The sequence below is a fragment of the Chrysemys picta genome, chromosome 2 (genome assembly GCF_011386835.1).
Source record: "Chrysemys picta bellii isolate R12L10 chromosome 2, ASM1138683v2, whole genome shotgun sequence".
Taxonomy (NCBI): domain Eukaryota; kingdom Metazoa; phylum Chordata; order Testudines; family Emydidae; genus Chrysemys; species Chrysemys picta.
In genome coordinates, this window is record NC_088792.1 from 216,454,080 (window position 1) to 216,478,784 (window position 24,705).

At 41.1% G+C, this 24,705-nt stretch overlaps 1 protein-coding gene across 2 annotated transcripts in view; it reads right to left on the reverse strand.

Moving 5' to 3' along the window:
* The window catches only part of KLHL14 (kelch like family member 14), a 78,081-nt gene extending 58,137 nt beyond the window's left edge, over positions 1–19,944 (reverse strand). The window contains exons 1-3 of one of the 2 annotated variants that reach the window (XM_042857091.2): positions 19,656–19,944; positions 17,211–18,182; positions 1,639–1,760 (exon numbers count right to left, since the gene is read on the reverse strand). In XM_042857091.2, the coding sequence (XP_042713025.1) occupies positions 1,639–1,760; positions 17,211–18,139 (1,051 nt within the window). In that variant the 5' untranslated portion in view covers positions 18,140–18,182; positions 19,656–19,944. Of the gene's footprint in view, positions 1–1,638; positions 1,761–17,210; positions 18,183–19,097; positions 19,258–19,655 lie in introns of those variants that run through there. The other variant, XM_005279969.4, reaches the window with a different exon arrangement.
* Positions 19,945–24,705: the final 4,761 nt, after the last annotated feature.

The window sequence follows — 24,705 nt, forward strand, 5'->3', positions numbered from 1 at the left end:
GCCGGCTGGAGCCAGACACACTGCTCGGCAGGAGCGTGCAGCTCCACCGCCCAGAGCGCTGCCCATGCGGCGGCGTGGCTCTGCGGGGGTGGGGACAGTGGGGGAGGGGCCAGGGGCTAGCCTCCCCGGCTGGGAGCTCAGGGGCCGGGCAGGACGGTCCCGTTGGCCGGATGTGGCTGGATGTGGCCCACGGGCTGTAGTTTGCCCACCTCTGTCCTAGACAGTGAGTATGGAATGAAATAGTATCAGTCATTCAGTTGTAGGCCAAGAACGTGAGTCTCCTACTCTACAGAGAGCTCTAGTTCACTTGTGCCTCACTGTGAGGTACTGTATTTTACAAAACAACATCAGAAAAATAGATTACTTCTGTCTTACAAAACACATTGTTTGTACTGACTATTATTATCCTACAGATTTTTCTTAAAAGTAAACTGTCATGATAAAAGGCAATATCATCATAGTTTTGATGGTTGAAATGTCATTACTGACATGTCTACCAGAACAGAGTGATAAATGCAGACTTTTCTAGACTATAGTTCATATCTTCTCTTTAATATTGCTTTTCTTACACAACATCATCTACTACTAATTCAGAGTATTGGTACCTAGGGAGTCTTCTTGATGTAGTTCGTAGATTATGCCAGTTTAGTTTCACTGTGTAAACCAGCTTGAAGAAGCATTATTTCAAGCACTACATCTCATCTATCTTTACTTTTGCTTTGTCTTATGAACAAATACTATTTTGGCTTCATCCTATTAAAAGATTTTGTATAAAAGTATAGAATTTTGTAAAAGATGTTTCACTGTGAAAACTGGAAATCCATTAGGAAATCCAAGCTTTACTAGCTTTCCAGTTTAAGAAGTATGGCTTTGATTTATGGCTCAAAGTTGTTCATTTATTATTTTATCTATACTGCCTTGGTTAAAATTTAGTTTTATTGACCACTGCAGCCAGTCTAACCACAAGGGGGCAAATACACACACAGCCTGCTGCTTTCAAGAAACTGATTTGCTTCCATGACCAAGTTAGATTGGGAATTGTAACCAATATAACAATAAGTTCCAAATCTCAATGCTTGAGGCAAAACACTTGCTGTAAAACACAATCACCCTTTAAGAAAAGAATGGGGTGAAAAATTCTATACATAAAGCCTCTAAGCACTATTTACTGTAGCTGATACATACCACTAATATGCTGTGAGCAACGGATGTAGAGGACAATGGGGAAAACTACCTTTAATGACTATGGACAAGACATAAATGCTGAAGAGGGAAACAAAAGTGCAAAACACAACAGAAAGTGTGTTCTAAAAGGCATGGTTAGCCAGAGAGCTGAATCTGAGAAATTGCCTCCAACTTCACATTATTTTTGAAAAATACTAGCTTATATGTGTTGCAGTATGAAAGCTTTGCAAGTTTACTTTTAAAACTTACTGGAATGATTTTAAGCCAGTTTAAATTAGTCTTATTCCATTACAAAATTAGCATCTTCTGCAATCTCAATTTATTGCTCCATTGTGAAACTGCTTGTGATACATAAACAAATCTCTGAAGGGAAACAAATCAATAAAATGTCTAATTTAATTAACCATGGTTTTAGATTCATCAAGACAATTCTACAAAAAATAAACCACTTACTTGTCAGTATTTTCCATGTCTTCTTTTCATCATCATAATACTGAACCAAATTGCTGGGTAGCCGGTCAGGTCCGGGAGGCAATCCTCCGACCAGTAACAGCATTTTCTTATTGGAGCGAATTCTTCACCCAAAACAAGAGAAAAGATGAATAATTACATTATTGTAGAGTATTTTTAGTGGCTACAAAATCATAACCATCAAAAGAATGTTCACTGCTTGCAGTTTTCTATTTCATTTTTTGTGTTTCTTTCCCCAATCATGTCTCAACAATTTTTTGAACCAAGCAGAAAAATGATCAGAAAAGCTGCATATCCCTCTACTCATGGAATAATAAGCTTCCTTTATGCAATTTGTTAGAGGTTCATTCTAGAACGACCTTTTTCTTATATTATCCCTTTAAATCATCACTCTTTACAGCTGAATACACATGAAATGCTCTGGAGTTGTACTAAGGTTAAGCATTAAAGTTGCATGTCAAAAATCGTATTAGTCAAAATCGTTATTATAAGCCATTCTACACTCAAAGAACCTTGAAAAAATTAAGGTTATGCAGAGAGTTTGTGAGCCAACTCTTTAATCACACACTGAACTTCCAGTACTATAGTTTAGTACAATTAGTAGCACCAGGCAAGCAGTTATGGGTTAAACGCTAACTTACAAGTACTTTTTTGTTTGTTTAATTTAGCCCAGACTCCTGCTTTCCTATTCCCCCGCACCCCTCCCATTTTCTTTGCTCTCCCCCTGTGCACCACTGGCTATAGCAACACCAATTGGTAAAAATGAGACTGTGATGTTGTTGTGAGCCTCCCCAGAGTGGAGCCCTGCCAATGCTTGCTACTGATCCAGCGGCATGAACCTGCTCGACTGTGCAAAGTCACTCTAATTCCCTCTCTCTGTTTTTCTACCTTCTCCCCCAGGGGGCAACCACTGAAAGGAGTGACTACCCACCCATCAAGAGCTGGCAATTCGCTGCTATTAAGCGTGACCGTGATTCCCAATCTGCTTGGCAGTTCTTAAGAATAGGACTGCAATGTCTCATATGCAGTAAACGCGGTTATATGCACCCTGGCCTCCACCACTATACCTGATGAACATACATTTCTTTGCAACATTAATGGATTTAGCACAATTGTATGAGAAGAGGGGAAGGAAGTCCTAGACCCCCAGATGAGTCCTGATGCTTTAATAGTCACTTAACATATAATTGAATTTCTATCAGTCACCCTAAGCCTGAAAATGATAAATAAAGAACCCCGATAAAATAATTAATTCTATATATGATGGTGATAAAGCATTTTAAAACACATCCATACGATTTATTGTCCATAAGGGACAGCATGTTTGCCATAATACACCCTTGCTATACACCACTGCTTTGTTGAGCAGAATAGTGTTATTGGCACTAATTTAGATATTTTTAATGAACATTTCTTGCAAGGAAAGCCAGAGAACTCCATTAATCAAGCTCCATTATCACTAAATTGTGTACTCACATCAATAGGGGGAACTCTCTGCATAGAAACTTCATTATTAGTAATACACTCCAGTAGAGGGAGCCTTATCACTGATGTCCATAGACTGTTTTTTTTAAAATACAGTTTATATTATTATTTGGCAAGACTGTGACTGTCTGACAGACTAATTTACATGTATGTTCATACTGTATCCCATTAAAAAATGGTGCAAAATAAACTCTAGCAAGTTTTGATTTTCTTTCAATATTGGTTGCCTTTAGATATGTGCTATCCCACCTGATTTTAATCAGAGGGAGAATGTACAATGGGAGATTCCATCCACATTAAGCTTAGGAATCAAACCTTTTGGATGGTACTGTGAGATGTTGCTACACAGAGTACAATTATAGTTTTAGATATTTGGGAAATATGACAACATATCAGAAAGACAGACAGGGGATGCTATAACAGATAGCTTTATTTATTCTGAAATTAATTTAAGGCTTTTGTAAGTTGACAGCACAGGAAATGGAAACCCACAGAATTTATACAGCATGGGCAGTGACAGAGCAAGGTTCTCCACTGTCGTACCAACGTGCTTGAACCCTGATTTGGAGGGAGTCATTCAGTCTTCCTGACAATTCAGTCTTTGGCCTATGCACCAAAACTTCTATTTATTGTCAAATGATGGTTGTTACCAGTCTACTAGACGCCACATGTAAGTGAGATCAGAAATTGGCTCACAGTCATTGCCAGAAGGGACCAGATTCAAACTATAACTTAGCTGTCAAATAAATGTTACCAGTTCCCTGAGCTGTTCAGTTCTTCCAAATAAAGACTTTTAATGAAAGTATGGTAGATAGAAAATGTGCAACATAAGTGAATGCTAAACTCTTTTTTGTAACTGTACATGTAACTAGTGGCACAGAAAACTAGAGACCTGTTAGTTATGCATGATCATCCCTAATGATAGAGAATAAATAGTTTATTCTAACCCTCTTGTGTTATATGTTATAGTTATATCACAATCAATTCTACTTGTATTATAAAAATTGGAATGCTCTTGTAAGATCTAGTTGATAAAGGAGCATATTTCAGTTTTCAACTTTCATCTAATAAACCCCTTTCTCCTCACAGCATCGTGAAAAACCAATGAACAAATAAGGCTTAATGGCTAAGATGCAAAATGAAATGTCAGACTTAACTTTGAATTTCAAGACTTTGGCAGCATGCAATCCACCCTCAATTTTATTTAAACAAAATCCAATTTGTATATTTACAGTATCCTGAAGAGGGAGCGACACATCTATAAAAGAAATATTTATTTTTTAAATGTTTTAGTCAATGAGGTAAATAGGAATAGTTTTATAAAAGTTCATATAAATTCAATAGCCAGGATCTTTTTGAGGAAAAGCATCTGGATCTTCCAGATAATTACTATTTTTTTTTATCAAAAATATGCACTATTTAATTGATTTATGTTCAGAAACATTCCAATGTATTGGGTAAATACAAGTGTCTATATTTCTTTATAAAGCATGTTTTATTGGGTTGGTAGACTAGATTCAAAGGTGCTTTTCTGATCTTTGGAGTAAATGCATCTATGCTAGGTTTTGAAATATGTATTTTTATTTACTAGCTCATACTATATACATGTTTGATATTATATCCAGTAATAGTATTACAGCAGAATGTTAACCTATACATACATATTAAAACATGATACATGTGAAAAATCTCACGGTTCATAGGTAGTAACCTATTTTCAAACATGAATGTAATTAAATAAAAACAGTATGATAAAAGCATAGTCTAAAGCTCATGTGATTTGCTAGCAGAACCCTAAGAGAGATATTTTCCCTATTACATTACTACTTAGTTATTTTGGTAATATGCAATTATCATCTGAAACACTTCAGATTACAACTGAAACACTTTCTTTTTATATTCTATATTTCATAGAATTGTATGTCACATGACATATTAATAGGATCATGATTCACATTCACACTAATATGGCTATTTATATTCCCTGATACTCAGTTAATACTAGTAGATCCCAACCTGGGGAGGTTGAAATGTTGTTGACTGTAGCAGGCATACTTGTGTGGTATTAAAAACTGATATATGCGACTCTAAGTATCCTTTCCTGTAAACGTTTTTTGATACCCAAGCTCCAAGGGGACTATTCTCCCTGATGCAGACACATACTCCTGTTAATTATTATTATTATTATTTTCCATGATAGCTGCTTCAATATGAAAATCTCAAAACACTTAATAAACCATAATTAAGCCTCAGAGAACCCCAAGCCATGTGGAATTTATTTTACCTATTTCAGGGTGTATAAAGTGAAGCAAAGGTATTTTAAGGCCAAAATTTTAAAACTTGGATGTCTCAAGTCAGGCACAAAATCCAATATATTTAAACACCTATATGAGTGGCCTGATTTTCAAAGATGCTGAATTCCCGCAACTCCTACTGACTTCAAAGGAAGCTGCAAGTGCTCAGCATCTCTGAAAACCTGGCCACTTATTTAGAAGTCTAAGCTAACTTTACATTCACAGGTTGACAATTTTAGCCTAAAGGCATGCCTACACGGCATTCTTCTTTTGGCGGCGTGTTCAGTACACAAGTATAGCCACCCTAGCACAGGTATAACTGCAGTGGAGCCGGTGACACACATCTTAGGTGAGTACAATGAAGACACGCCTGATGGGTGTGGATATAAGCCATACTTCCCAATCTACACTGCTATTTTTAGCAGTGTGGTGTCCTGCTGCCTCCTTGCTGCTGGAACCTTTCCGCTGTGCAGGAACAGACTTCACCAACAGGGAAAGGCTGTGGCAGGAGGAAGACAGGGAGAAAGGCGCAGGCAGCTCCCTGCTACTGAGCCTTTCCCTGATGCAGGTAAAGACTCTGGCAGCAGTGAAACGCTTTGGCAGGGGGGGGGGTTCCCCAGTGCCTCCCCGCTGCCAGACCCTTTCCTTGCTGCAGTGAAAGATTTTGGCAGCAGAGAGCTACTGAAGCCTTTCCCTGATGCCTGAGTATTTCACTGACACGTGTAGCTATCCACCGCACTGTGGACACTTCTTGCTTTTCACAACAGCATGAAGTTACACCTCTCCTACATGTTGCCCTGCCAGTCATGTGTAAAATAAATGTAGTCTAAGTGACTTGCTCATGGTTATGCAGTGAATCAGTGGTAGAGACAGGCACAGAATTCAGAAGTCCTGACACCCAGTCCCCATCCAAAGCAATTATTCAGTCCTGCCATCTCCATGTTAAAGTAAAACAATACCAGGGAAAATATCTTCCTTGCTGATTTATTTTTTCTGATTAACCACCCCCTGTTGGGCTTTCCTCATCTCTGTCGCTACTGATGGCAGTTCAGAATTCTCTCTGTTGGGGAAGGAAGGAAAACCCCACCTATTCCAGGTCTGAAAGATTTCAAACTGAATAAGAAAACATCATATTAATTAATGTTTAAAGAATAGATTGGAATAAAATACAGAAATATCTATCTATTAACTTTTTACACATACTGTGTATGCTATCAAAAGTAATGAAGAAAACTGCATTTTTAGCGGGGATCCAGATTGGTGGTTATGTTAATCAAAGAACAGAAATTAGTAGATAAAAATGTGACCCCAGTTCAGTAAGCCATGATCAACTTTATGAACATGTTTAAATCCCACTGAAGTAAATTAAGTACTTTGCTGAATGGAGCCTATATAGGCCAACCTAGCACTGTTCAAAATAATAAGTAGTAAGAGTCCTAAGAAAATGATACTGGCAGAATGAGCTGGGTTAGTTACCAGTATAAACAAATAATTATTTTAAGGCTTGGATTTGACCTAAAAGTTAAAAATACATTTAAATATACAGCCTCATTCAGCCCTGGTGTTAGACCATTAGTTTAAATGAAATCACACCAGGGATTAGTTTGGCTCACAGTGCCCATGACAGTTCTTGGAAAACTTTTTTTCCCAAAAGATGCATCTGAATGGAACAGTGGCCAGTTCATAATGCCTAACAAGGGTCCGAACAGAGAATCAGATTGCTGCACTGCAAATCTCTTTTGCTGCTGTGGCCATCCTCTTGGCCCAGGTTGAGGGTATTGGTCTTGCAGAATTTGCAATAAATCCCTAAAGAACCACCTTGCCAAGTTCTATACAGCCTCTTTTAATGCAAGATATGAGCCATCTGAAGATTGTTTACTTTGATGCTTTTTGTCTTCTGCAGTTTAGCTGGAAAGACAAAATAAGTTCTGAGGCTTCATCAATCTTTTTTTACTCTTTATGGGCACTTGGAGAACTCTTTTCACAGCACGTTTACATCACAGCTTTCCTTTTTCATGCTCTGGTTTAGGGCTGAAATTTGGGAAGATAGTCTCTTGTGGCTGGTAAATTGACATTGGACATAAGTGGCAGGGATGTTTTAAGAACTATCTTAATGCTGTGGGAGTGCAATATAAGGTCTTCTAAGGCTAATGTATCCAGTGCTGACCCTCTCATTTCACAGGTAACCATGAGCAGAAACATTCATTTAACAGACAGAAGATACCAGGATACAGAGGTTCAAATGTGGGCTTACTGACAGCTTGGAACACCAAATTTAAGTTTCGGTTTGGACACAAATTTTTGGATAGGTTTTATTAGATTCAGACACCAGTTGGGGATGTATACGTATCTGGGATCGTTTATCTGACCCTAATATAACTGAGAGACAAGGTGGGCGAGGTAATATCTTTTATTCAACCAACTTCTGTTGGTAAGATAGACAAGCTTTGGAGCTACACAGAGCTCTTCTTCAACTGGCAGAACAAGGGTCTAAACTTTTAGAGTACTCAAAGTGTGCCCCAGGGACATGCCCTTCTGTAGAAAGTCTGGGATGTGGGGAATATTTTTTTCTTAGGGTCACAGTTCTTGTCTCAATGCCAATATATGAATTTTAGCCAAATCCTGGAGTGTGCTCTATAGGTTCCCTACATAACAATATCCTAGAAATGATTTGGTTAGAACAACTTTTTTCCCCAACATATTCCTTTCCTTCGGAGGAGGCACCTGTGAGGAACTGAATGAGAGTTTTCTCATTCAGTTTGATGCCATGAAGATGGTATATACTCTTTCTGTTTTTATTATCTGTATAGGCCTGCTTAGCAGAGTACCCAGAGACAATGTGTATATTGTAGTAGAATTAATAGCTACATCTGTCTAAGCCTTCATTTGATGACTCCAGGAAATAACTTTTTTCCCCATTCATTTTCTAGGGAGAGGAAGGGATGATTGGGGATTGACCTGCAGACTATTTGAGGGGTTGGGGATCTGGGACAGGAAATGGTGTATGATGTTGGGTAGAGGTTGGGGGAAGTTAACAAGTTGGGGGAGTGACCTGTTGTAGGGACTGATGTCTGTTTGTGATCTTCTTGATCTATTGAAATGTTTTAATTTTTGTCCAGCACACAGATCACTGGATAAGTACTTCATAAATAAATAAGAAATAAGATACTCATTCCTAGAACATTTTTTTTTAATCTCTGTCTTGTGATTGACCTTGGAAGCAGAAGTCTAACTTGAGGCTGACTGTATCAATGAGAAATATGATTGAAGATTTCATGATTAAAGCACTACTGTGACTGTTGATGAGGTTGCCTGCTAACCACTATGCTTTTTTTATGTTTGTTTCCTTTTATGTACATTTCCTATATGATTGTCAAGGGAATTTCCACCCACGCTATTAAGACTAATGATTCCTGAAGTGACCCAGAGTTCTGAGTACCTTTCAGACTTTTTTACTTGGTTTCATGTTGTTACTAACATGTGATGGTTTCTGAGTTTATTCGGAAAAGTTAAGATAGCAGGCTTCTCTGTTCTTAGTTCCAGGACACTCAGATTGAATATCTTCTTATTTGGTGGTTAGATCCCCTGTGTTGTTATATGGACTAAGTATGGGCTGCTATCCTTGAAGGTTGTCCTCCATTATTACTGTTTCTCTCGGAGGAACACCTAATAATGTCCTTTTCATCACTGTCTCCTTACATTACTAGCTTATTTATTCATATTGACTAGAGATTGGTACCAGTTCTTCATAAAGAATCTCTGCAGCTATCGCATATGGAATCCTGCCATGGTTGTTATATCAATACATGAAACCACTGTTCCTTGTAGCTTGAGTGAGACACTAATATGTGTTTTCTTTGCCCATGTTCCATTGTGATTAGTCAGCCAAACTTATCTTCTTCAATCTTTCCTCTGTCAAAGGTATTTCTCATCTTGTGTCACTGACTATGTTGAAACCAGTTTTTTTGTGTGGAAATTTATGAATCCATGTTTCTGTATTTCTGTTGCTGCAGAGTTAGTTGCTTCCTATACTTGCTCCTATACTCCTATGATTATATCGACACTGGAAAGTCATCCAAGCACAGGTATTTGTAAATTCACTGAGACCTGAGCTTTGCAAACACGTCTACTAACAACTCAATGAATCCCTGAGGCACTCAATGTGAGCTCAATGGAATGAACTTATACTCACAATGTTTAGCTTCCTAAGTGAGTAATAGAAACCTTCCATGCCAGTTTTATTGGCATGTAGACCTTTGAAAGATCTATGAATGTTATTAAGTTTCCTGATGATATGGGCCTTTGCTTGATTACAATGTTGGAAGTCTGTGTCAGGGTCCCCACAGCTGAACCCAGACCCAGCGCATTACCTTCAGACACATCCTTAAACCCTGCAGCAGGGGAGGGTCCCTGGCTGCTTAATAGTGTTCCATGCCTGCAGCTATGTTTCCGGTCCTGCTCCCTACTCTCAGCTCCTTCCCTGCTCCTGCCTCTTGTGCTATATTCCTAGATTCACCCCTGGTTTTCTACCTATAGCTCAGAGTTCCAGATTTCTGCTCCTGCCCCTGCTCCAGCTAATAATCTGGTTCTGACGCTTGACTTCTGATTCCTGGCTCTTGACAATGCTTCACTACTTGGACTTGGTATCTCGGCTCCTGATTTGGGCTCTTGCCACTAGGCCTGGTCACCTCTGCTCCACTAGGCCACCCTCCTGCCCTGACCAGTAGGTAAGATTGACTACAGCCTGGTCCGTAACAGTATGTGGCTGTATGGCGTACTCTACCTCAATTTATTCTTTCCTGCTATCTGTGGTTCCTTTTCATTAGGAAGCTGGGCTTAGGAAATGAGAATTGCTGCTGTTATCTGAGTAGAAGTGATCTTGGCTTGATTTGTCTCCTCCATTGCCTCTGTTCCTAAACATGTTTCTTTTGTATCCTGAGTTCTTTCTAAAATTTCTCCCTGAGTCCCACAGGAGCTCTAAAAGGGCTGTCTGTTCCTTTAAGGTTGGTTATCTTCTTTTCCTCTTGGGTTTCTGAAGGAAAGACATTTTATTTATTTATTTATATATTTTTGTCTGCTGCATCAGCTTCTACTTTTTCCAGCTTCTCCCTGAACAGTCTGCTTCTTTCAAACTTGGCAGGTGATAATAGTTCTTCAAAGTTGGCTGTCTGCCTTCGAAGGACACAGCAAGAGATATCTACTAGCAACAATACTGGGTGCCATGGTCCTTAAGGGAAGTTTCAGGAGCCAGTGATTATCTCAGCTATGAAAAATGATGCCAAGAAGTATTTTGGATGATAGATTTTAACTTCCAGTCCTTTGAAACTTCTATATATTTTATTTTGTTACACTAAGCAGGAGCTGGATGGCAAAGCCAGTGGCGAATAGAGCTAGATGGGAAATGGTTTATCAGATAGATTTCAAAATTGTTCCCACCCTGAATATGGACAAAAAGTCAAACTCAAAATTTTTTAGTGAACCATAAATAATAATACAAAAAATCAGTTCAGGACAATTGAAACATTTCATTTTGATCATTTTGAAATCTTTGTTTAGAGACTATCAAAACATTTTATTTTGATTTTAAGTGGAGTGGAGTGGATTTCTGAGTAGAGAAATTAATTGAAACTAACCCATTCCTGCAAAAAGTTTTGGTTTCAACAAATTAGCATTTTCCAGAGGAAAAAATATTTTGCTGAAAAATTCCCAATCACCTCTACAGTGGACTCCAGCCCAAAATTTCTCCTAAGGGGCCCCACTAACTTCAAATATGTTTCTTCTTTTGAGAAGACATCTTGTTGTGCAATAATAATCATGGCCTTTGTCAGGGATGAAGCTGCATTCAACTTTTTGGGATAGAGAGAGACTTTGCTGCATTTTCTAAGACTTACCTGAACTATCAAATAGTGATCTTATTTTTACTGGGATTTTCTCTCAATGTGTGTTTAACAGAACTCAGATCCCTTTCTTGGGAAAAAACATTAGCTGTTGATTTTATTTTCTGTCTTCAGCTTTTCCTCACAAATATCCAGGTTGGTTATCACTCTTTTGAATACAGAGTTGAATGATTCTACTGAGGCAGACCTTTCATTTACAATAGCCAGCAATTACAGATTCAGAATTTCAGAGTTCTCCTTCCTCCACTGAGGAACTTCTCTGCCTTCAAGATCCATGTGCAGAAGGAAACATGTGCATGAGGCTATCCTCCTTCAGCCATCCTTACCTCTGCCCTCCAGGGGATCGGGATGCATGCTGGGGAAAGAGCAGCAGAAGAATGGATTGGGGGCTGGGAGGGGAAAATCCCACTCAGAACACTAGTACGGCTGGGGAACATGCACATCCTCCTCCCTCTGGCTCCATAGTACTAACATGTAAAAGATAATACAGCCCGCCTCTGCTTGTTCCATGAAGCCTCCTCACTGATGGGTCGCCTCCTTTAGATGAATTTCTGGGGCAACTGCAATTAGAGCAGTGTTCTCAAGGAGTGGACCACTGTGGGGAGAAGGCCTCATTGAATGACTCAGGTTGAGCTCCTAAGAATCCTCAAAGTTTGTGAGTGGGCCCCACAGCAGGTTTCATGTAGTAGAGGGTGAAGGCACATCCAGCCCCTTCCAAACTGAATGACTGAGGAGTAACCCTGTGAAGAGATTTCCACCCTCATTAGCTCCCTCCCAGGGAGATATCTTATTTTTCTGCTAAAATAATGGGATCAGAGGATCTGGTTAAAAACTCTCTTTAGCAGAGGACTTGATCGGAGATTCAGAAAAGTGCTTTTTTAAAATAAATAGCCTATACTTAGTTGATGGTCCCCACACTAGAGACCATCAAAACAGTCCTTGGGATGCTGTAGGAGATGATGTGTTTCTCCTTGCTCACACTACAGTTGGGCCTAGAAACTGGATAGCACTTAACCCCACTGTGAAGCATTTCATCATCTCATCTGTCTAATAAGGATCCCGCTGAAGAATTGTCCTGACCTACTGTTTAAGTAGCAGTCTCGCTGGAGTCTCAGTATCCCCTTCCACAATGGTCAGATCTTTAATCCTCCCTCTCTGTCTTGGATATATTAACATACCTATGCTTACACTTGGATGCACAAATGGATGCCCATACGGCAACTGAAACTAATTAGGATTAAACTGACTACAGTTCTTTGGTTCATTTCCCTGCAGCCTCCAATGTCAGTCGCTATTCGGCAGCTCAGTTGAGAGAGTCCTGTTGTAGGTACAATTTACAGATGTTAATTCAGGCACATAAGGCCTGATCCAAAGCCTACTGAAGTCAATGGAAAGCCATGATCCAATTCCACTAAAATCAATGTGAGTCTTTCCACTGATTTCAATGGCAGAAGATTGGGCCCTGTATTACCAGACCTATGGATATTTGTATAGAGGTTATTACAGCAACCTATGTACTATCCTCTTTATCATACGGTACAAACACACATATACACATATTTCCATAAAAAAGAGTTGGCCTTATTCTGCTCTCACTTATGCCAGAGTAAAGCCCTGATTCAGTAAGAAAAGCCAATGGTGAAATTCCCATTGACTTCAGTGGATCCAAAATTTCTCCCATGTGACTAACTTTAAGCATGTGAGTGATCCCACTGGGCATGTACTTAAGGACCTACCTGAACCAGGGTCTATCTCAGGAGCAAAGAAGTCAAAGAAGTGACCCGTGCAAAATTAGTAAAAGGCACACCAGAATAAAGTTAAGTATGTGCTTAAGTGCTCTGCTGAATCAGAGCCCAATTATTCAGCACCTTGAAGGATCAAGCCTCTAGCATACCACAGTGTTTAATGGGAATATTACTCTTAAATTTTCTTAAAAATTACAGTTTAGTTGTAGTCTGAAAGGTAACTTTGCAAAAAAAGTCATTATGGGGTTCCATCTTTATTGTCTCTGTGGCTTCCAGAAAGAATCTGCTTGGTTTATAGGTGGAAATCTGTTTTCTTTTACTAACTGAGACTCCTGAAAATCCAACATGAAAGTCAAACTGGACTCCTTCTAGCTCATGCATTAGTAACAATACAGATTTTGCATTTGGAACTCAGTAAATAATTCTGTTCCTTCTGCATGAGCCAGAATAAAATCCAGTTCCCTCTCCCATAGCTATATTGGCTCTGCAGTGCTGAAAAGAGTGAAAACTTATTTTAGGCAGTATAGTAAATAGATATGACTCAGAACACATTCAAGGGACATCTCTGTTAAGTAAGATGGTACCATTTTTATGTAGTTACTTTTAAAAGCAAAACAACCATATGTTAAGCTTTCTGGTATTTACTTTTCCTACTTGGTGAGAATTTAAGAAATGTGAGTAGGTCAAATCCCAAAGTAGTTGTGTGCTATAATTCTCAAGTAGTACATTAGAGACAAAGGTGTTGTTTTAAGTAAGGAAGAAAGTTATCAGGTGAATTTTTAGTGTGTGTGTGTGATCTTCCCAATTTCTTCTATGCTTACCAAGCAGATGTCTATGTCACTGTGCTGTTTACTTCTCAGTGATTAAAAACAGTGTACATAGGGAGTAAAGTACATAGTTCTTAAAGACCCATGAATCCTTTTTGAATAACCTTTTATCATTTTTTTGAAGTTCTAATCTATTAAGGTTATTATTGCTCCCAGGAAACCAATAGTGAACTTTGACAATCCTACAAATATTTCTTTTCATCCATTTATTTTACTGTTCAGTAATTTTTAGATATTATTTTTCAAATTCATAATTCCAGAAAATGTTGCCATATTTTTTTTCTTAAAAATAACATTTTTACTGAATGTTAAGACTATCAGAGATCATAGTTTTAGCAAATACATACATAGCAGACAGCAAAAGCTTGTCTGGATAGGTGTATAAGTTTGTCTTTGTTTATTTCTTTCATTTCACTAGGTAAAACAGTACTTCTTACTCAATAGACCAGTGCTTTGTATGTATTCTGAGTCATATTTAGTCAGTAAAGTAAGTAGATACGTTTTCACTCTTGTCAGAACTTCAGTGTAGCTAAGAGAGAGGGATCTGAATTTTTAAAGGCATGTGTGGATTAGTACAATCTGATGGAACAATGAGGTGATCTTAAGATCATCAAGACACAACAATGGATCTTGAATGAGTATTATCAATTCTGTGCTCTGCAATCCAGTCCCAAATATGAAAATACACAAAATGCATTCTGTATCCTAGTTTGTTTTGGTACTTCAATATTTTAACACTTCATGGAAGGTTGTATGTATGTTTGTAAAATTAGATTTAAAATGTTTTAGACCTACCACTTGTGATGCTCAAAACAAAACAGAAGCTAGTTACAACACTGTTTCTAAACATATGTTAAAGTTGAGAAGGTGACAGTGTGTTATTCACCTTTTAAAGTTAATAAAAGGATGTCTGGAATATTATCAACAATACCCAGATCTATTCCAAATAAAAAATATGATTTTCATAGTCTCTCTTAGCCAATTAAACAACTGCCATTTAGGAGCCAATTTAAGTCTGTTAAGTACAATCCTTTATGTACTTTCCTGCTTAAAGGAAAAGACCACTTCCAGCAGCAGGAGTATCAGATTCTTACAGCATCCATGACACTTGTAAGCATTCAGTGGTCAGAACACCACTACATATCCTTCAAATGATATGGACCAGTGAAGCTGGAAGGTATCTTCACTGAACCAAACAGCCTGGTATCTCAGCAATCCACCAGGACATGAGCCCCAGCATGCCCCAGGGTGGTGTGCAGAATCTAGACTGAAACAGGTAGTGGATTTTGCATTTTGAAAGTCAACTGTTCTGAATGTTGAAATCTAAGAATATTTACCAGAAATACCTTTTGCTGCAAATGTTTGTATTCATTTTTGATTCCAGTATCTAGCAATAGGAATCATTTAGATACTTTGGTGATGGGTGTAAACAAAATCCTAAAACAGACAAACAGAGATAATAAAGAAAGGCACTTATAGTATTTCTAAAGCTAAATCATCTGGGTACATATTAAAATTAGATTTTCAAAAAATATTCTGCATTAACAGTAAAATATCATGTAATTTAAAATCTTAATATTATACCACTCTTTCCTATTAATACCAGGTATTAATAATAGCCCACTTAATATTAGTAATAGTTATAATGCAGAGCAAAATCTTCTAAACATGCATTGATTTTTGTAATACTGTGTCTCCATGTTTGCTTTATATCATTCCATTTTTTGAACAAAATGAAGTACATGCCTATTGTAAGAGAAGAAAAATTAAACCCTTCAAATATCCTTTTAATTTAGTTTCCATTTACTAACTACTCATTAAACTATATGGTATGCTTTCACCTCCTGACACTAACCTCACATTGTCAATCTTCTACATCACGATTCATTACCTCATTAATATGAAAATAACTGAGATGTCATAGATATAAACATTATGAAGTCACAAGTTTTGATGCATAATATGTAATTTATCTGAACGTCGATAATATCAGAACAAGTATGACTACAATTCTTTTTACAAAAATCAATTAATGGGATTTAAGTATATGTATTATAGTTTAAAATGTATTGTATTGAAGATGCATCCTCTTTTTTCAAGAGAGAAAATTGCAGGGAAATGGCCTATAATAATTACAAGAACTTCTCAAGTCATGAATCTTTACATGCACGGTCAAATCTAACACTTACACTTTAATGCTATGGATTAGGCATCATATCTTATGGAGTTGTGCTGATTACCACAATAGGAAGATGGGAAGCTGACAAGATACTAACTCCTAATGCAAACAGCCCAGGGAGCTCATAATAGGATTTAAAACTGATGCTAGTAAACCATGCCTGTTTCCCATACAGTCTTCTTCCCACATTATATTTTAAGAGGCATCAATTAAATCGTAACCCTGTTTGCAATACACACCTCTAAAAACAGTTTTGTAAATGGATAGCTACGCATATACCAAACTATAGGGTGCTGTAGTGTCTGGAAAACAGCATAGTATCTTTTCCACTTTGCTGTATTTCCAACCACCCAGCACTGACAGTGGTGTGCAGTGGGAAATTATCCCTCCCTCTCTTTACCCTAGTCAGTTTCCCGTTAAAGGTGTCGTAGCTTCATAAATTAATGGAGAGATTTTAAAAGCTTTTGCTCTCAGATATTAGACAGATCAGCATCAACTTCGGCATCAGCAACTTCTCTGATCACTGAGAAAAGGGGAGGGAACAAAAAAAAAGTTTGTTTGGCAGGGCTGGGGGGAAAGGGTAGCACTGCAATCCTTCATTTCCATCTTTGTCTGATTTGTACTGAACAAGATGACACTGAAGAGATATGAAACTTTATTATCAAAAGTCCTTTCCCGGAGACGAAGGTAGGTTAAAATATTACAAAGAGGTACAGTTAGCTAGGGCTATAGCAAAACCTTCTAGAAACGTTAGTTGCACAGCACAATCATTCCATATCAAACTGACCGCACAGATCATAACTAATGGATCAACAACACTACCCACGTTTTTGCTCCTTTAGGGTGTAATACACTTGGTATTTCTCTGATGCGATTGTGCGTTTTATATCTGATACCTGTGGCTGTGTCTGCCCCCCGCCCCCAGCTCAGTGTGTGGGTGTGCGAGAGGGGGCTCCCTCCTCCCCTCTGCATGCTCCTCACCCCAGCTCTCTTCCTTTGTTGGATCTTTTCACAGAACTCAACTTTTACCCCTCCAGCCATTTATTGAAAATCACTAAGTTTGTGACTGAGTCACCCCCACCCCTCCCACTTGCCAGCCACTGTCCTCCATTCAGCTCCCCCCTTACCTGCTGGCCAGGCTCTGCCTGCAGTGCTGCCTGAAGGGCATCAGGTGGTAGTTCATGGCGTCCAGCAGCAGCTTCTGGCAGACGGGGTCGGTGCGCATGAAATCCACCGACTGGACCCGCTCCACCAGCTCCGGGGCCGGAATGAGGGCGAAGCGGAGGCGCTTCATGAGGTCCGGGGCGTATTGCATGCGGGTCTCCCGGTCGTGCTCCAGCCAGAGCACGGACATTTGGAAGAGCGCCAGCTCCGATTCCACAGGGGGAGGCAGCGAGTCGAGCAGGGCGCGCATCTCCTCGAAGTTGAGCAGCAGCACGTCCTCCACCAGGTACTTGTTGGCCAGCTTCTTGGTCTCCTCCAGGCCGTGCAGGGCGGCGATCTTGCACACCTGCTTGTAGTTCTGCACGGAGATCTGGTCGTTGAGGAACTGCACGCACAGCTTGGTGACCTGCGGGATGTGCAGGATCTTGCTGACCGACAGCACCTCCTCCACCGTGTCCAGGGACAGGGTCACGTTGGCCGTGTACAGGTACTCCAGCACCAGGCGCAGCCCGATGGACGAGCAGCCTTGCAACACCAGGTTGTTGATGGCTCTGGGGCTGGCCAGCAGCTTGTCCTCTGGGGAGGAAGAAGGGGTGCCGGGCTCCTCCTGCTGCTGCTCCTTGGGGGGTCCCCCGAGGCCCAGTCCGTCCTGAGCGCCCGGCCCCAGAGCCAGGGGTTGGGGATTGCCGCCACCGCCGCTGCTGGAGAAGAGGGATCGGAAGTACTGGGAACAGGAGGCCAGCACGGCCTTGTGGCAGTGGAACTGCTGGCCCTGGGCCGTCAGGGTCACGTCGCAGAAGAGCTGCTTCCTCCACAGCAGGTTGAGGCCATGCAGCAGGTTGTCGCTGTGGCTGGGGTCGAAGGTGGAGGTCCTGTCCCCGGATCTGGACATGGCGAGCAGCCTCAACGCACCTGCCTTTAAACCCTCCTCCAACCTGGGCAAAGGGGGCAGGGGAGGGAAGGGGACAACAATAAACACAGAGCTTTACAGCAGGCCTGGAGCACTCATCATTGCTAGATGTGCATGTTTGCAACGAAAGAGTCTCTCCACTCAGCCGCCCCCTTCCCAGAGCAACGGCCCTAAAGCCATGCACAGCAGCAGCAAGCTGGCGCCGGGTGCACCTGGGGGCTGGAGGCTGCACAAGCTCCTGGGGCCGGTGCCTGGCGCGGGGGCTTTGTCCTCCATGCACAGGGCTTGTGTAACGAGGGAGCAGAAGGAAGCAGAGGGGCAGGGAGAAGCGCGGCTTGGATCCCCCCCCCCCCAGTTTGCAAATCGGGCTTGTTTCCAGGGGAGGAGCGAGGAGTTGGGGGCTGGTTTCAAATGTGAAAACTCTGCGATGCCCCGAGAAACTAGCGATGCCCTGAGAAAAAAACACAACCTCCCCCGCGTCAGCCCAGCCTCGGCGGCTCCCTGCCCAGCCTGTTGCTCTCCCTCCCCTCTGCTGCTCGCGGCTCTACAGCGCCGGGCTCCGCTTAGCCCAGCTGCAGCCCGCGCGCGTTTGTGTGGCCCCCCGGGGGAGGGGGCGCCGCGCGCTGCCCCGCGCTCCCGCCGCTCCACTTGCGCGCTTGGCAGGAGTTGGCAGCCTGGCGCTGGGCAGGCGGAGGAGGAAGCCCCCGGGATTCGGGGGGGGGGGGGGAAACCGGGGCTTGTCCTGCCCTCTGGTTTCTTCGCCTCTGGGCAGGAGGCGCCGCCGCTTTTAACTCCGCGAACTGTGGGAAGTTCGAGTTGGGGGGAGCCGCTGGCATCTGCCCTGCTGCCTCCCGCCACTCCCGGAGACCCCCCGCCGCGCCGGGAGGCGCCGCCTGGGGCCGGGGCTCCAGGCACCTCCGCGTGGGACCCTATACGGCACCTTCGCGGGTTGGAAAGAAGGGGACCGGGGCTGGCCACATCCCGCCTCCGAGAGAGCTGAGCCCGCCACTGCTCTTCCCCCTCCTCGGCGGGACCCTCCCGGGCCCGGCTCCTTCCATTGCACCGCGGCCGCTCACTCCTCACGAGCACTTGCTTTCCTTCTATTTTCCTTATTTACTGGGGGGGGGGGGAAGGTCTCCCGCGCCACTTTCCCTGCCCTGCTCCGGCTGAACCCCACCACCCCCCACTTTGCCTTTCCAGCATGGGTTTAAGAAATCTCCACGAGCCTCTCCCTTTAAGTGGACCCGGTCAATTCTCCCCCGCCCCCCCACCACACACACACACACTCTCCTCCTCCTCCTTCTCCCTCCCCCTCTTTCTTCCTCGTTTGCCCATTTCTTGCAATTGGAGTTTATTCTCCAAAGGCGTTTGTTACACAACTCTCCCCCCCTCCCCGCCAGCACACACACAAATACACCCCGCTCCTCCCCAACAACAAACAAACCAGAAGACACAAGAAAATACACACAGACGGCTAGACACAAGGCCAGAAACTTACCTGCTCCACAACCAGCGGCCAAAGTAAAGGTTCACTTAAGCTCCCCCCCAAAAAAATCAATTGTCCTTCCTTTTTAAAGGTTTGATCGCTCCTTCCAAAAAAAAAAACCAACCTTCTGGTTCCCAACTCGGAGCAGTCACTCTTTACAATTTATTTTGTCGTACATCATTTGATCACCATGAATTAGCAACAGCAAGAAAATGTAGGAGAGGGAGAAGGAAAGAGAGAGAAAGAGAGAGAGAGAGCGCAGAGCTTTCTGCAAGAGAAGAAGAAGAAAAAATGTACGTGTGACAAATTATGCTACCAAGAAACAACACATCATTATCCTTGGGCCTGGGGCTCAGTGAGTCGTAACGAGAGTAATAGGAAATCCACGGTTGGGGAGAGAAACGGTCGTGCATGGCCAGTGGAGAGAGACCATACAGGGGGATGGATGCTGGAGAGACTCGCAAAATTATGGCTCAAGGCTATTGTAAAAATTGTCGAGCGTAAATGACTGCGATTTCAAACATCTTTGGAAGAAAGAAGGGGAAAAAGCTAGCCCCCCCCCCTCTGCCTCCCTCCCTCTCTCCCTCTCTCTCTATAAAGAACCGTCAAGTTTTAGTGCGCATTGCTAATTAGTCAATTTCTCTCTGCCTTCACAGGCTGGCGACTTTGCTGCTGAGCTGAAACTGCTAATTTCTGTGACCAGCTTTTTTCTTAGCTGTGATCTGGATGAATGAGTAGCTGTCTCACAGAGATGACAAAAATAAACTCTAATCCCCCCCAAAATTTCCACTACATCTTTCTCATGCATAGATTTATGATCTTCAAGCGCCCTGTGCAATATGCAAACTTTTTGTGTGTGTGTCTGTGTATATACTGTTCTATTCAGGTTGCACTATATTTGTATTCTGCCTTCCCCCTGGATGGGAAGGAAATAACGTCTGATCTTAATACACAATATATTGTCACTTCTTTTCTCCCCCAACGTTGCATTTATGTTATTGGTTTGACAGGTTACATCCTCCGTCCTTGCATGTGTGATGGGGCTGGGGGTGAGGTAGATAGGAGACGAGGAAAGTGAGGCTAGTGAATGGTATTAGTGGTAAATCGTTCCCTTTTACATTTGTTCCCCTGCACTATTCAAGATTTATGATCTTGTTTGAAGGCATATTTTCTCTATCGTTTTGTGTGGTTAGACAACCGTCTCTGAACTTCACTGTCAGCTCTTCAACAGATAAGGGTTCAGAAGTCACATTTTTTTTATTGGAAGATTAGCATATTGTCAGATTTGTCTTTCGGTTTGGAGACTTTGCAATGCAGAAACCTGAATCAAATGGCAGGAAAGCAGCTGCTATTTCACAAACATAACCTTTCAACTTTCTGCCAGATCTGATGCCTTAGGAACGTGCACAGCTCATGGTTTTTTGACTCCTTTGTAGAATTAACAATCGGAGGGAGTTCTCTTTTAGGCATTTTGGCTTTTTTCTTACACCAAGGGGCATTTTGGTAGAGGACATGTTCTTCACACTTTATCTCATGATATACTGCATCCTCACATTTATAGCTCTGTTCTTCTGTTGTCAAGTCTCCATTCAAGAGGTGTGTGCATGCAGGAAGGTATGTCCTTGAATGAAATGTACATGAAAGGAGACTGAAGAGCACTTACAGAAAGTTTTAGCTGGTGTGAAATCCATAAGCACCACTCTTTCCAGCTAATAACAGGACTCTTCTCATTAAAATAAACACTAATGGTGTTTCCTTGAAAGGCAGCCCTCATTGTCTTTCTCCTTAACTTGCAAAAAGATACCAAGCTGGAAGTCAGATTTCTCAGGATGTGGACAGTCTCATTTTGAAATGCTGGAGCTGAAAGAAGCTGGACTGTAACTTCCAGGACAGTTGTCACTTTAACTTGCTTTTTTGGTGACTCAAAATAAAAATCTACTGTGCCATATCTTTTCATTTTTTTCCTATCTAAAAGCTCCCTCGTTTTAGAGCAAGAATCTCCTTCCTCCTTTGTACAGTGCTGCCTTCCCTGGATGTAAAGTGTCACTAAATTGTGTTAGATGGGAAGAGCAATTTTTATATCATCTTTATGCTGTTAAACTTTGCTATATTACTGCTGTAATGGCTGTAAATAATCCCAGTAGGTTTTTGTATAGTTCTTCATTAAATGATGTGTCACATACTCTTACACGCTATACGTTGCAAAAAGATGTCTTTGAAGGTTTTGACTGACCCAGCCAACATCTTACAGATTTCTAGCACTAACACATTGAAATGCTTTGCTCAGTGGAAAACACCATGGTTTGTTGTTTTGTTTTTCACTTTGCTACCCAAACCAATATCAAAATGAAGCTTAATCTTATTTCCATAAATGAGCTTTGGCCATTTACGCATTATAAATGTGTAACCTTCTCTCATGCTGTCTGAAGTGGTTCACAAATTGGTTGGATGTTCTGTAATTAGATATCACCAACCCAGTAACAAATGTGAACTCTTAAACCACTATAACAGTCTTAAACCCCACTATAACAGTATGGAGTCACAGATAGTCCCCTTGGGTATTCCTGTCTATCTTGCTACCCAGGCAAGATAGACTATGTGATAGATGGTCACTTTACACCAAAAATCACAACAATATTCAGGTTACTTCCAGTCCCAAAGGACGGGTCACTTACCTGAGGCCATTTGTACTCAGATTTCAAACCAAAGACAATGTCTGTAGCCAGTCCTGTAATAAACTAACTAAAGATTGATTAACTAGGAAAAAGAAATGAGAGTTTTTTGCAAGGTTAAAACAGGAAACATATACATACAAATGTAGATTTAGATTTAAAAAGGTAATATAATCATCTGTAATAAGCAGCTCTGTATATCCTTTAGGATACACAACATGGGGATCTCTTGCTTACGTTTAGGAATCTTTGCCCCAGTTTCTCCTTGTCAAGAATTTTTATTCCCTTCACCACAGAATCCAAACTGATGGGATGAGTTCATGCGCAGGCCTCTTCTTCCTGGAGAGAGTGAGGAATGCAGTCAACAAGGTTTCTGTCTTTTGATGCAATACAATGCCTCATTTGCCTTCAGTGGTCCAGCTTGTATGCAGGACAAGCACTTTCCCTTAATTAATGCTTCTTTTCCTGTTTGGTGAGTTACACAATTAAAGAGGTTTACAATGCCAACACTCAATATAACTTTATACCATGCAATGCAGCTATTGTAAGTAGAATTAATACATGAAGCATCCTACTAGATTTCCATAAAATCTAAACACTGAACATATTCTTAGAACACGAATATCTATTTTTAACTATACTAGCCCACAGAAAAGTCAGACAGATTTCCAGCTATGCATTTGTCAGTGTTCAGTGAAGCCATGGCATGAACTGGCACCTGGTCTGCCAGCGTCATACCTTCAGCAATCAAAGTCTTTGCAAGAGAAAAAACTGAGTTAAACCAAATTGGGGAAAATTTTCAAAAGTCCAGGGGATTTAGGCTCCTAAATGGTGTAGGAGTTTTTAAAGTTATTGTTTGTCTCTTTGGGCAAGACTGCCTCCTCCCATGGAAAATCCTGCACAAGGCAGCAGAGGGAGGAAACTCTGATTCTTGTGGGGTTTCTCCTAAATCTTGAACAAGCCAAACTGCTGACTTGTTTCAAAATGGGAGGAGGGGGTGTTCTTCTTACCCACTGGAATGAGCAGGGGAGTGGCCATCCAGAATTTACAGATCTCCTGAGAACATCTCAGATTTCAGAGAATTTACTGAGGGTCACACTCATCTACATGCAGGCTCTGAGCTTCCACACTAGCTCCTGAGCCCTCTTGCCAACAACTGGGGAACGCCCCAACCCCACATGGGAGTTGCACAGAATGGAGGGCTCTGCCTCAGGCTGTTAACTTTTCAGCAGATTTGCTGCTGGCTGCTGAAGGGAGGTTAATACATGTTAGCCACCAACCTCTGTTCCTCCATTTCACCTCATTCCTCACACGTGGGTTCTTGAACCCATGGAGGATCCTCTGACAATCTTGTGAAAGGGAAGATCTTGCTGCAGATGCAGCTGAACCCCGCATCACCACCACCACCACTTCCCATCAACTGTATGGGAAGGAGGAAATAGATCTTCATGAGCATTAACATGACAAAATAGGGCCCTGTCTTTAACTCCCAATGAACAATAAACTCAGTAACTGACCAGGGTAAATATTTTCAATACAAATTCATTTTAAAATGATTGTGGTTTTTAAAATTCCCTGTATATTCTATATTCAATTTGTGGTCAGGTTTTTTGAATTTTTACATATTTTGTTGCTGTAGTAGACTCATGCTGTGATAGACACCATCATACAGATCAGAAATCAGCAGGTGCTCTTTGCACAGGATCTTAATAAAGAACAAAGGTGAGTATCAATCTGAAAAACCTATCTTTTTGTTGTAAAAGCTGGTGGTGGTAACTGAATTTTAGCTTACTTCATTGTTCGATGTTGTAGCCTGATTTAGGGTGTGTTAATAATATTAATTTAATTTCTCAATTTAATGTTTATTTTATTTTATTTAATTAATTAATCATACTAATAGTAATTAATTATTAATATTAATAGTATGGGTCTTAGGCTCGCCAATCTGTTTGATCAGAAGATAAAAGTTCTTGTCCAGAATCAGTCTCGACAGAATTTACAAAGGATCCTCGGGGGTATGACAGGAGGCTCACACCGAGACAGATATAGTCGTAAAGACTTTTTTATTAAAATCAATGAAATAGTAAGTAAATGGTAAACTACCCAGAGTTACAAAGTTACAATTGCATTACTGCTATTCAAAAGATACATATGATAATATAGTATTATATGCAGCAAAGCTTTGGTTAATATACTCACACCCTTCCTTGATAACCTGGTGGTAAGAGACACAGGACCAGCCTTGCAGTTCAGGCTTCTCAATTGTTGAGTGAGGGATGCAGTGCTTAGAGGAAACTAATGCTAAGAATGATCAAATCTAATTTAGGGTTTACTTGACTAACTTAAAATCAAAACCTAATAAACTAAGAATAAAACGTAGGGAAACCGAG